This window comes from Dermacentor variabilis, chromosome 4 (assembly GCF_050947875.1).
Source record: "Dermacentor variabilis isolate Ectoservices chromosome 4, ASM5094787v1, whole genome shotgun sequence".
NCBI lineage: Eukaryota > Metazoa > Arthropoda > Arachnida > Ixodida > Ixodidae > Dermacentor > Dermacentor variabilis.
Window position 1 is genome coordinate 182,386,713 of NC_134571.1, and position 12,129 is coordinate 182,398,841.

At 41.7% G+C, this 12,129-nt stretch overlaps 1 protein-coding gene across 5 annotated transcripts in view; it reads left to right on the forward strand.

Moving 5' to 3' along the window:
• LOC142579985 (luciferin 4-monooxygenase-like) overlaps positions 1-12,129 on the forward strand; it is a 122,877-nt gene that overhangs the window by 94,473 nt on the left and 16,275 nt on the right. For all 5 annotated transcript variants that reach the window (XM_075690687.1, XM_075690692.1, XM_075690690.1 and 2 more), the window contains 2 exons: positions 1,199-1,343; positions 7,671-7,940. In XM_075690687.1, the coding sequence (XP_075546802.1) occupies positions 1,199-1,343; positions 7,671-7,940 (415 nt within the window). The remainder of the gene's footprint in view (positions 1-1,198; positions 1,344-7,670; positions 7,941-12,129) is intronic.

The following is a 12,129-nucleotide window of genomic DNA, read 5'->3' on the forward strand; positions in this document are numbered from 1 at the left end:
CCGCGGCATCAAGAACTAATGTGGAGGGCGGCGCAAGGTGAATTGATGACACAAGCAAACTACTGCAGGTTGTGAAGCCAGGCGCGCTAATGACGTTCCCACCAATATTAGCCATTCTCGCTCTTTAGCGTCTTGTTCATCCGTGCAGCACCATTAACTACCATGACAAAGCGTACTCCAGTGGTGGCTGTTCACTGTATTCTTGCCGCTTAGGCGGATGTGTATGGTACGACTACGGGGGCCCTATATGGAAGGCAATCTGCGATGGGGACATTGTGCGCCGTTTCTTGCCGCCTGACTGTTTTCTTGCCGCTTGACTCTCGCAGAAGCGAACGCGTGATCCCTATCTTAAAGGCGATCTCATTTTACGTGACGGACGGACGGACGGGTTTTCTCGTTGGGTAGGCATAGAAATGCTTACGCATTTAAAAGAGGTGGAGTACTGTGTTCTCGTTCACAAATGCTCCAAATGTTTTGCGCTAAGCACTTTGCGAATGTGACCTGGAAGCCGGCTGTGTTACGTTCTTCTAGAACATGTCTGTGGGTAAATATGCCTAGTAGATAGAAAGTTTTATTGATATCTTAAAACGCAGTGACGGTGCAAGCACCACATGGCACGCCTCCACAACACCATTCAACTGCTAAATAATGCTGCTTAGTCATTTTATGAATGCGATCAAGACTAGTATGTACGATAGCTTGATATGTTAGCAGTATTGAGTAGTGGAACACGTGAGTGCACTTGCTCCTGAGTGCTCATTTTGTTAAAGAAAGGGGTGGCTACTGTGATATGCGTAGACTAGTTAGGTACTAAAAAATACACGAGGAGATGTCTGAGTATTCCTGATTTGCTGCAAGCACGTATTGAAAGCCTGTATGTGGCTTTGTAAACCTTTCTAAAGAGATTTCATTGCAGTAGGAAAGAAGCGCATTGACTCTAAACTGTGCGCTCAACACTTCGTGCATCGTAGCAAACTCTATGACTTTTTAGGAATGCTAAATATTACTGATCAGTTATGTATACTGCACCTTCATGCGACTAGAAAAAAACAAGAAACTTGAAAGGCATTTCTGTTTATTTCTCATAGGACCTCACCTTTTTATGATTTCAAAGTAGTCTCAAAGTAAATACAGTATCATGCCTAAAAGTACCTTCTCTCACATATAGCAGTCAACAGTGCTCTGCTTTTATTCCTAGGTGGTGGACGTGCGTACACGCGAAAAGCTTGGTCCACATCAGCTAGGGGAGATCTGCTTCCGGACGTTGTCGATGGTGAGGGGATACTACAAGCGACCCAAAGAATCCGCCGAGCTATTTGACGAAGAAGGATGGTGCAAATCAGGTGAAGAGTAATATCAACACCGCTGTTTTTTTTGGCATAGTAACTCGAATTGCTTTTTTCTGCGCTTCACAGCGTAGCATGCAGTGAAATTCAATCTGCTCGAGTGGTGATTGGAAATGTGGCGATGTGATGCCGCCTTTACGAGGGACGAACATTGTGCATGAACATGGTTGGCTTTCATCTAGCTCCGCTGCACGCCACACTCTCAACGCAGCAGTCATGAAAACATCTGATGCTGTTACTTTGATGGTGCTTTTAAAGAAGCTCCATGTGATGCCAGCGGTTTGAATGTTTTTCGAAAAGTTCTCTAAAGCACGTTTTGATCCAAGGTAAAATTTCATTTTGTTTTAACGTTTTTGTGAAGTCGCAGTTTTAGTTTGATTCATCATGCAGCAAAGAAAAAAATACAATCTAGGCATTCCAGCGTCGATAGCTGACATAAACCAGTCCAGTCGCATACGCTCCTTCGCATAACCTATAAATGCCAAAAAGAACCTAGAAATGCAATGGCGCATGTACATAGACGGTGTTTCAGCGACCACTGGAAATTTTTGAAAGGTTGCCTGTGGCAGATAGCTCAATTATAGTTCATGAGCTGGTCTAGGGGAAGCGGCGGATGCTACTTGCACAAATAATTAAAATGCAACATTCACTAATTAACTAGAATTCACTCATTATCTTTCGAACTAATTATCGAATGGCCCATATTGCAATGTACAAATTCTAGCAGTGTAGTTCGCAAGGCGGATCCACTTGTAACGAATTCCCAGGGTGTCACCGGTAGCGAGACATAAATTCCTGAACTGTGCAGAAGTCCAAAATCAAGAAAGGGGCTTACAGATGGAATAGCACACTGTGGTATAAAGTTTGTAAACAGGAATAAGGGCCAGCTCTTCTGAGGCACGTTATCCCTGCTTACATACTTTATACCACAGTGAGCTGTGTGGAGAAATGCATTTGCGTTCCAGTTACTTGAGTGCTTCAGTGCATGAAACGACGTTCTGTCAACAAATAACCTGGAACGTCAATGCATTTCTCAGCAAAGATCAAGAATTTAATCTCGAAACTGGTGTCATCTTGAAAATAAGTTCCAAGTGGATCCGCCTACCGAACTCCACGCCTGTAATTTGTAAATTGCAATATGGGCCATAATGTAATTAGTTAAGAACTTAACAACTGAGTTATTATTAAATAGTCACTTTTGCATCTATATTTTTCGCGCATGTATTGTCCGCTGCTTCGAGTAGACCAGCGAATAGAATTCTGATATCTGTCACAGGCAACCTTTAACGATTTCTGAAACTGTTCACTGAAACAGCCTGTATGCACACACGCACACAGACACACACACACATATATGTATATATATATATATGTATATATATATATATATATATATATATATATATATATATATATATATATATATATATATATATATATATATACGTGTGTTTGTGCGTGTGTGTCTGTGTGTGTGTGCACTTCGATAAAAACTTGAAATGGTGGTTAGAAGGTGCTTTAAATTTTCTTTTCACTGCGCAAGCGTGTACATTCACTCACAATGTGGTGGTTTGGGTTGTTGTCACAATATTCGCCCACATTGTGAAATCCAGGGGTGCGCGAATATTTGATATTTCGCAATAACGAATTGAACAGTGCCATATTAGAGTTGGTATTCGAATCGTATTATCCCCTAATAATGAAAAACACGTAGTCTTTGAATAGTTTTGGGTTACTTGAAATTGCTTACTTGAAAACACAGGAGCAACAGTGCGCAGCAAATTTATCCCTGTGGCCATAGTTGATATATAGAATACGGGGAACTTCGTAGTAGAACAGGAAAAGTGACTCATCAGTGAGTACAGACTATGCAAATAAACTCATCAGTAAACTCATCAATGTCCACTTATGCTTTTAATTAACAATGCTTCATAACCTACAATGAGATGACCGAAACTTCCTAAAGTTGCGAATATACCAAGATGTGAAGACAGTTGCATATTAACGGTAAGATCAGCTGGTGAATATAACAAATGAATTGAAAAGTACTGGATTTGATTCGATTCGCTTCTTTCTCTATTTCATTCGTATTCAATTCCGTGTCAAAAGTACTATTCGCACAACCCTACTTAAATCCTGAGTTAGGTGACTGGTCCAATAAGACAGGACAGATTCGAAATTCAACCTATGCTTCCGAACTTTAAGTCAAATTATAAAGAACACATATATGTGACTGTTATATATAGAGGAATTCTAGAGCGAAATCATGTAGGCCCACTCAATTTTGAATAAAACCTACTAAGTTTTTTAATATTATATTGTTACACCATATCTATTAGATTTTATCATTGTATAATACCTGGTTCTTGAATTTCCTTTGTTTCCTTTCGTGCGCTTGTAAAAATTATTGTCTAGTACCCCTCACATAATACTCCTACAAGAAGCCTTCGAGGTAATTGTAAATAAATAAATTAATAAATATCCAGTTGCCTTGTCAAGTAGCGCTTCTGCACTGCTTGTTCGTAGCCAAGGTATGTGACGTGCCGGGGGACAACAAAGTTCGTCGTTTTGCCCAGAACGCGCTGCACAACTTGTCGAATGAGCTTTCAGGATGATTTCTGAGACACAATATTTGAAGTATTTTGGAACAGCGTGGTGAACGTTCTGGCCAACATTATTTTGTGCGCGGATTTTGGATCGTATCAATGGGATTGGCAATTCATGAGCAGTGGGGCTTGGCTTTGACCAGCTTGGGCTTCTAAGCCCAAGCTTTTCGTGGTATTTGCATCGTCATCACTACAGTGTTATCCCCCTACTCACGTCATGCTGTCATGACGAGTCATCTCAGCCATACAATCTTTTACACTCGTTCCCCCGTCGCCGTGGTGCTGTCGTGGTCGTTCCAGCGTCAGCACTTCAGCTTATTCATTCACATCCTGCCTGACACCCCAAAACTTCAGTCTTTATCAGAGAATTTATTGGCTGCACTCTGCACATACTACTTGAGCAGTAGCTTTGCCATTTATGAAGGAAGTTTAAAAGCGCTGAAAAACGGTGAAAACGGTGAAAACCGGTGAAAAACGCTGAACATCAATTTATTGTAGAAGAGTAGCTTAGAGGTAGGATTTTCAAGACAAGTGTGCAAATATACAAGCCTGTTTGGTTCGTGGTATCGAGTCGTAGCTGTAGGACGCGAATTGTAGAAAGAGCGTAACCCACGTAACACGCCTTCATCCCTATTTCCCGCCAGATTTAGTTTCTCAGGGTTTTCGCCTTTGTTATTGTTTGTTTCGCAAAATATAAATGATTACATGCAAGTGGTAACTAAAAAAGCTGCGACTCGCTCTGCCCGACATTAGCAGAAGCAGAGGTGGAAAATTCGAAGAGGCAACGAAAATTTCAATTTAAGCCTATACGTGTTTTTCGTGTGGTGTTTAGAGTGCTCGCCTACCACACGACGCTCCTGGGTACAAATCCTGCTGTACGTTGTGCACAAAATCTGTGAAATACCAAGGCGTGCTTATGTACGAACCCTTGTGTACTTGGTAGCATTTGTTTTACTTTGTAAAAACAGAGGTTGTCATACTTTTTTTAAAGCTGGAACTACGGCCCGCATATTCTTGGGCCCAATAGGAAGAGCTCTTATTTAGTACTTTCGTGCCACATACAAAATTGTCCATTTCGTCGGTGAACCGCATGGGAAACATCTTTAATTTGAACTTTTTTACCACGTAAGCATTACCCATTTATACGATTGGCGGCTTCGCAAGCACCGCTCTCTTAATATTTGCTTCGGCTGCGAACAAAAGCTTCAGCTTTACGGGCCATGTGAAACAGGACTTCTTATACTGTTAATCCCATGTATTTGAACTGCATAGTAAGCGTTGTTATCTTGAACTGTTCTCGTCGATATAAGCCAATATTATAAGCGGCACTTGACTGAGAGTCTGCTAACGTCCTGCCAAGACGTTCTACTTTTATGACTGTCTTCATTATTTCCGACTGTCTGTTTCACCCATCATCGGCAGTTTAAAAGTAATGGGTATAATGGGTAAACGTTTCCACTTCAATCACATATTTCTGAATTGTCGCCACATTCTGTTTTTCATGCAGATTTCGAGTAATGAAGGACCCCCCTTTCGCGGCTAAACTAATGGCGCTGAGTTTCTCGGTAACTTTCTTGAAATCCTAGTGGCTAGCCTCACACGCACATCGGAATGTCAAACATAAGGGAAAACGTTAATCGGCTTGTGGGTACCTGGACACCAGAACCATCGTCTCGCAGGGACCTAACATCAGTTGGCATTCAGGATCACTTGTGTAAGCATTGCTTAACGCTAGAAGTTCACAAAAAAAACTTATGTAGGGTACACACAAGAATGAAGCAACAATTAGCATTCTTTATGCGAAGTTAGGGCGCAAAAGGGGGTTCGACAAGGCATAAGTGTGATTTTTCGGCAAGTACTACTCTGGACTACATACGACCATAAGACGGCACAATGTTTACTACGTCACCGCTTTTTCGTAACATAAGCTGCGCGTGCATCAGCACATTGATGGCATGCGCTTTGGTGACCATTCAGTGCCCGTTCCACGGTTTAATTAGGTGGTAAGTAGCGGTTTGTTAAATTGGAGCTGTCTAAATGCGCTCTAATCATCGGGTAGTCGCAACGAAAAGTTAGAAGCAATACAGCTAGAAGTGTTTCGGCTACGTTGGTGAGTCTTTGCAGGCGTCGAAATAATATGTAATGTACGTGTATGAGCCATACCTTTCTTGCTTCAAATTTCTCAAGCTTTCCTGACTCAGTTGCGACAATTGAATCAGTGAATCAGTCTACGCCACCTAAAAACGTTCACCGGCATGTGCATGGCAGGCCTCGTCAACATATTTATGCAGCTATGAATAAGCTTTGTGCCTTTACCTAGCGTTTCCCCACCTAGGTAAACTATACACGCGCTCTAAACCTTCACGAGTTTTTTTCCAGTACCATACTCGCACTGCCGCTGCATTTAAAAGCTCTAGCAATATTAGTAAGCAGTCTCTCATTTTAGAGTATTTGACTTGGGCTTACCGGCTTCATATCTAAGAACACAAACACGGGCCTTTCAAAGAAGAAGCAGACTTCTGCGTCACCTACGTTCTGTATGCGCACTGTCTGAGGACTGCTTGATCTGACTGACAGAAACGCCTGGTCTGGCTGATGGTTGCCGAGGGTGTGGCAATACTTGTTCCACTACGCAAGGACGTTGCCTATTCAGGTTGTAGTCAGACTCGATGGTTGTACTTCAGGTCATCTAGATGAAGAATGATCTCAACGGCGCTGTAAATGACTGTTGCACAGCTGTGAAAACCACAAAACGATTGAAATATTTACCTTTATTTCTCAAAAACTACACAGAGTCCTTAGAGCATCGTACCCAAGTGTGACATTAATAGGAAACATCAAAAAATTGCACCACGAATTTCTATAATTTGAATCTCAGACAGATAGGTAACATTTTACACTGTGTTATGCGCACCCCAGTGGTATGACACATATTTCGACCATACCCCGATGTTGCTTCTGCATGTGTGGCCTGGAAAACAAACGATTTCGGAATAATTGTAGTGGCAGCTTCATGAGCACTTTCCTCATTTAAAATCAGTGACATTATTTATGCACACATGCATCAAATGTTATAATTCATCTTTTGGGTGTACGGTTAGCCCTGTATGTAGCACTAACTAAAATATACAACTCCTTTTCCATCAAAGTACCTGATAATGATACTGTTTTTAAGTCAGGCTCTTGTCTGCCACTGCCAGTATTGGTTAGCAATAGCTGAGCGTCTCTACAGCCAACCTACTCGGCAACACAAACATTCAGCAAACAATGCAAGATGCCAAGCGGGTGTAGACTACATTCTGCGTATGAGAGCCGACAAGGTCGATGGTGACGACTTCCTAAGCTGTCAAGAAGAACATGGGCTCTAGGTCGTGATTTCTTGGACCCTTTCACAGCTGTTTAGTTGGAGGCACCAATTTTAAATGTGGACGTCTTGCTAAAATGTCAATAAGAGCGAACTAGGATTAAGACAGCGCTATCAGCGGGAGCTGTCCTATCACTATCTTGTATGTCCTATCACTATCTTACTATCTGGTCATACGAGTATTTGCCTCTTTATTAATTTGTATGTTTCCTTCCTAAACTTCAGAAATGACTGCTGCGTTACTGAGGACAAAAAAGAAAAACTAACTCCCTTAGCCTCCTGGGGTATACACATATCCTGCATTCTGCCATCATCCTTCAGGTACTGCTAACACTGTTCGTACGCTCTCTGCAGGGGACGCTGGATACTACGACGAGGATGGTCATTTGTACTTCTGCGAACGCCTCAAGCAAATGATCAAGTGCATGGACGACCAAGTTGTTCCTTCTGAACTGGAAGATCTGCTGCTCCGCGAGCACGCCAATGAGATCGCCGAGGTGTCTGTTGTAGGCCTTCCACACTCCGAATACGGAGAAGCTCCTGCCGCTGCAATCGTTGTCACAGAAGAAGTCAAAAAAGAAGACTTGACCACTGTTGCTAATCGGATACGGGAAACTGTTGCAAGTAAGATATTTACATACACAAAAAAAGTCCCCCTTCCGGTTTAACCCCCACCTGTGATTACAGGAGTATGTTGGGCGAAAATCTGCAATGTACCATGAAAGAAACACCCGGCATTTGTTTGGATATTACACAGCGGCCAAGCACACAGTATACGATTCCTTATAGAAACGTGCGTTACATACAAAGAAGTTAAACATCCTGGCTCAGTGGCTCTTAAAGAGCCCCTCACCAAGCCCCGTAGAAAGTTTTCGTTATACGCTGGAAATTGTTACGTGTCCTCTAGGGAGCGTTCCGCCGGAAAAAAATTTCAAATTGACTCATTATTACCGAGATAGAAATATGTGTGTGCCGCGAACGCATGATTTCAGCAGGCGGGCTCCATAGCCAAGCAAGACGCTCTCTCCACTCGTCCCGTCTAGCCTACGCAAGTGAAATTCCTGCCCTGCGTTCTCCCGTACCGGATCTCGACGATCCCGCGACGCATACGTCACAGGCCCCGCCTTCATTTTCTTCTTTTTTTTTTTTGCTGCTCGTTTTCTTTTCGGCGCTACGCACTTCCGCCGACGGCAACGCCCGCGAGCTTTCTCGTTCGCGCAGCGCACGATTTTGCGCGTTGTGCACGAGGAAACATGACTAGCGGTAAAATTCAGCGCTACACGAATACTGAGACAGAACAAGCGGATCGCAGTGCGTAATCACATGCTGGAACACGTTAGAAATTGCCATAGTTTTGGTACTTACGCACGTGACCGCACGACCGTGGGAATAAGCAGACGAAGCGGAAGTACATCTATCTCTCTTGCTTCTGTGCGAAGTAAAACAAAAAACACGCAGATATTTCGTTTGTGCGTTTTATTATTTCTCTAAAGTTCGATTCGTCAATTCAAGCAACAGATCGCACGGATAACAGATGTTGTGTTGAATATTTCTAGAAGTCACGTGTCGCCACGAGCGACGTCACACTGCGGACACAATTACGTAGGCGCAGGGGCAAGATTACGTCACCGTCCCGCTTGGAGCGCGGCGGCCGCGAGTGAAGAAGGAAACGGAGTTCGGATTGAAATTTCAGATCTTTCCGCGGCGCGCAGCGATGTAATACTTTGCAGACACGATGGTTAACGCACAGTGTATGCTCTCCGATTGTCAGCTCAAAATAACCAGACCTGGTGAGGGGCCCTTTAAGAAATTATGGAGTTTGGGGAGATAGTTCAAAATGGAGTGTATATATATATATATATATATATATATATATATATATATATATATATATATATATATATATATATATCTGGTGTTTCGCATAGAATGTCGAACATGTTTAATATCCCCTGTGCCAGAGAGCACAATTCTAATCCTTGCTATAAATTAGTCAATCAGGCGGCCATTACATCGAGTAATCCAGACTAATTACATAACTAACCTAAAGGCCCTAAATAACTACTTACTTAAATGTTTTACTGCACGTACATTGTTCTACAAATTGCAGCCGGCGCGGCATCTACTTGAAACAAATTCTCTAAACTGCTCTAGTTGAGCGATATTATTTTTTTTACAATGTCCGAGGAAATGCACTGGTGTTCCGATTACTTTTGCGCTCCAATGCATAAACAAACCTTCATATATATATATACATATATATATATATATATATATATATATATATATATATTCGCGCGTGTGTGTGTGAACGAGCGCAGAAGGAAAACTGAGAGCCCCGATTTTTATTAGTTGTCATCATTGAAAGCCCACATACAATGAAGCCAAGAAAATCACCAAGGAAGTTAGCTGTTCTCCAAATTAAACTCACGAAAATAAGGAGGAAGTGGGAAATGAGAGTAGAGGAAAAAATGACTTGCGCTGGTGAGAGCCGAATCCACAGCCTTAGTAATACGCCTGCGTTACACTACGAGTGGTGCTACGGCTACGGTCGTCGACCCGTCCACTAAACTGGGTATCTTATGTTTACTAGATTTAAGCACTGGGAGTGTTAGCGAACGCGACTCAAAGCTATGGTGGGCGGATGTGGAACATCATTAGTTTTGTCCGGTGGCGCCGCGTAATACGTCAACTTAGGAGAGCAGACTCTTAACAGAAAAAACCCTCGTATTTACCTATGACATTAAAGGTGCAAGATTCGAGACCCTTGCGGTGAATGAATGAGAGAAGAATAGAAACCGAGGAGCTCCATATTTATTAGTCATAAAAATATAAACCCACCAGAAAATTAAGCCAAGGAAATCATCGGCAAAATTAGGTGTTCTTGAATCCTTTATAGAACTTTTATAATAGTCTGCGGAAGACACCGTAACTCTAGTAAATTAGCTGAATTACATGTAGCGGTGAACATTACTTGAACGAGAAATTGAAGTGCATCACCAACTAATTAACTTTCAAATTAGTTTTTCATGGTTCCTATTGCAATTTGCGAATTCTAGCCGTTCAGTTCGCAAGGCGTATCAACTTTTAACAACGTCTAACGATCATACGGGCATCGAGATAGCAGACGGGAAATTTGCTGCACAAATGCGCTATAATTCGAATTGTTGCCTAGCAGCCTTTTTGTTCCCTGACGCTGAAAAGTAGCTGGAATACCGGCAAGTTTCGGGAATTGATACCTAGAAACATGTTTCACGCGTTGGCTCGCGATCTCACTGCTTCACAGACATCTTTTCCTGTACTCTGTCTTTTATGAAAATCATGCCTCGTTCTGTAAAAGAGAGGTTTTGGTGCTGCATTATGGAATGACGAATTCCGCCCTGATATCAGTGCCGGAGTTTTTGGATGCGCTACAATACAATTTAATTTTGTTCCCTCTTTCTCTGGCATGGAGATCATTGCCTTCATCTATCCATCTTTTTACCTTCACTACTGACGCCTCTAGGGGACAAATAAAGAAACACAGTGCCCACATACCTTTTGCTCGCTTTTAATTGACATCCCATGTGATATTTTTTTTTCGAACACTGAAACGTGCGAGAAGCTTCGCAGAATGTGGCTATACTAGCCCATGTAAGTGCCGAAAGAAAGAAATGCACAGTCTTTGAAAAAAAGCGCCCAAATGCTGAGACAATTCGCAAACACACGGACTAGAGCGTTGCATGTTTGTCTACCACTCCCTTCTCCCGGCTTCTGCAGTGTACCTTCCAAATATGTTGCTTCAACCAACAAATCCGTACTCAGATTTGCTGCAACCAAAGTGAGCTTCTGAACCAGCATGTGCATCATCGTTCAATATACGAAGCAAATATACGAAGTGGTAAATAGTGTCACGTACTAGTGACGATATAAGCAGTAGTGACGATGATAACCAAGTCCACGTGTCAATAGCAAGCTATAAATTCGCCATTTATTTAATCATTCATTATTAGTATAGAAGGAGGTGCCGGAGTCATTAAAAACAATAACGGTCAGACGGACCACCTATTAGTAAATTAACACTATGGAAATTAATACATTATGGCAAGATAGCAGTGACAGGCATCAGATTACACGAAGGCAATGAAGCAGATAATCAAATACAAGAAACGTGCTTACAATAACTGAAGTTTAAGTCAAACACAAGCAAAAGAAAGACAGATACTGCGTATCAGTAAATACAAATTTAGTAGTTGACACATTAAAGAAACATATGAATGACATATTTCAAATACGAGGTTATTGTTGCCAATAATCAGAAACAGAAATACGTTTAGAATATGCGAAGTACAGGTCAAATATATGCTATGCAACGACAAATATACAATTTCAAAAAAAGCTAAAGACAATGGCAGATATAGAATAAAATTAATGTATTAGGCAAACACACAGCCAGCAGAAAACCTAATATTTCTGAGAAGACACAAATAAAAGAAGATAACGGGAGATAGAGAATAAAATCGATACGTTAGGCCAATACAGTGGCAATAAAAACTAGGAAATAAATTTGTCTACAATGTATGCTTGTAGTAATGAGTGTGTAAGCAGGAGTGCGCCTAATATGTCTTCATATCTCTCTTGAACATTAACACTGATATGGGGTGGTAGTTTATTACAGTATTTAATGGCCGTAAGTAGGGCAGTAAACATTCCGTAAGTATTGTTTATTCGAGGCAGTAAAAATTGTTTTGCGAGGAATGTCTGATATTGTTAATGCTGATAATAGCATATATATAGATGTATCAATAAATGATTTCATTGTTTAGCGTGCAGC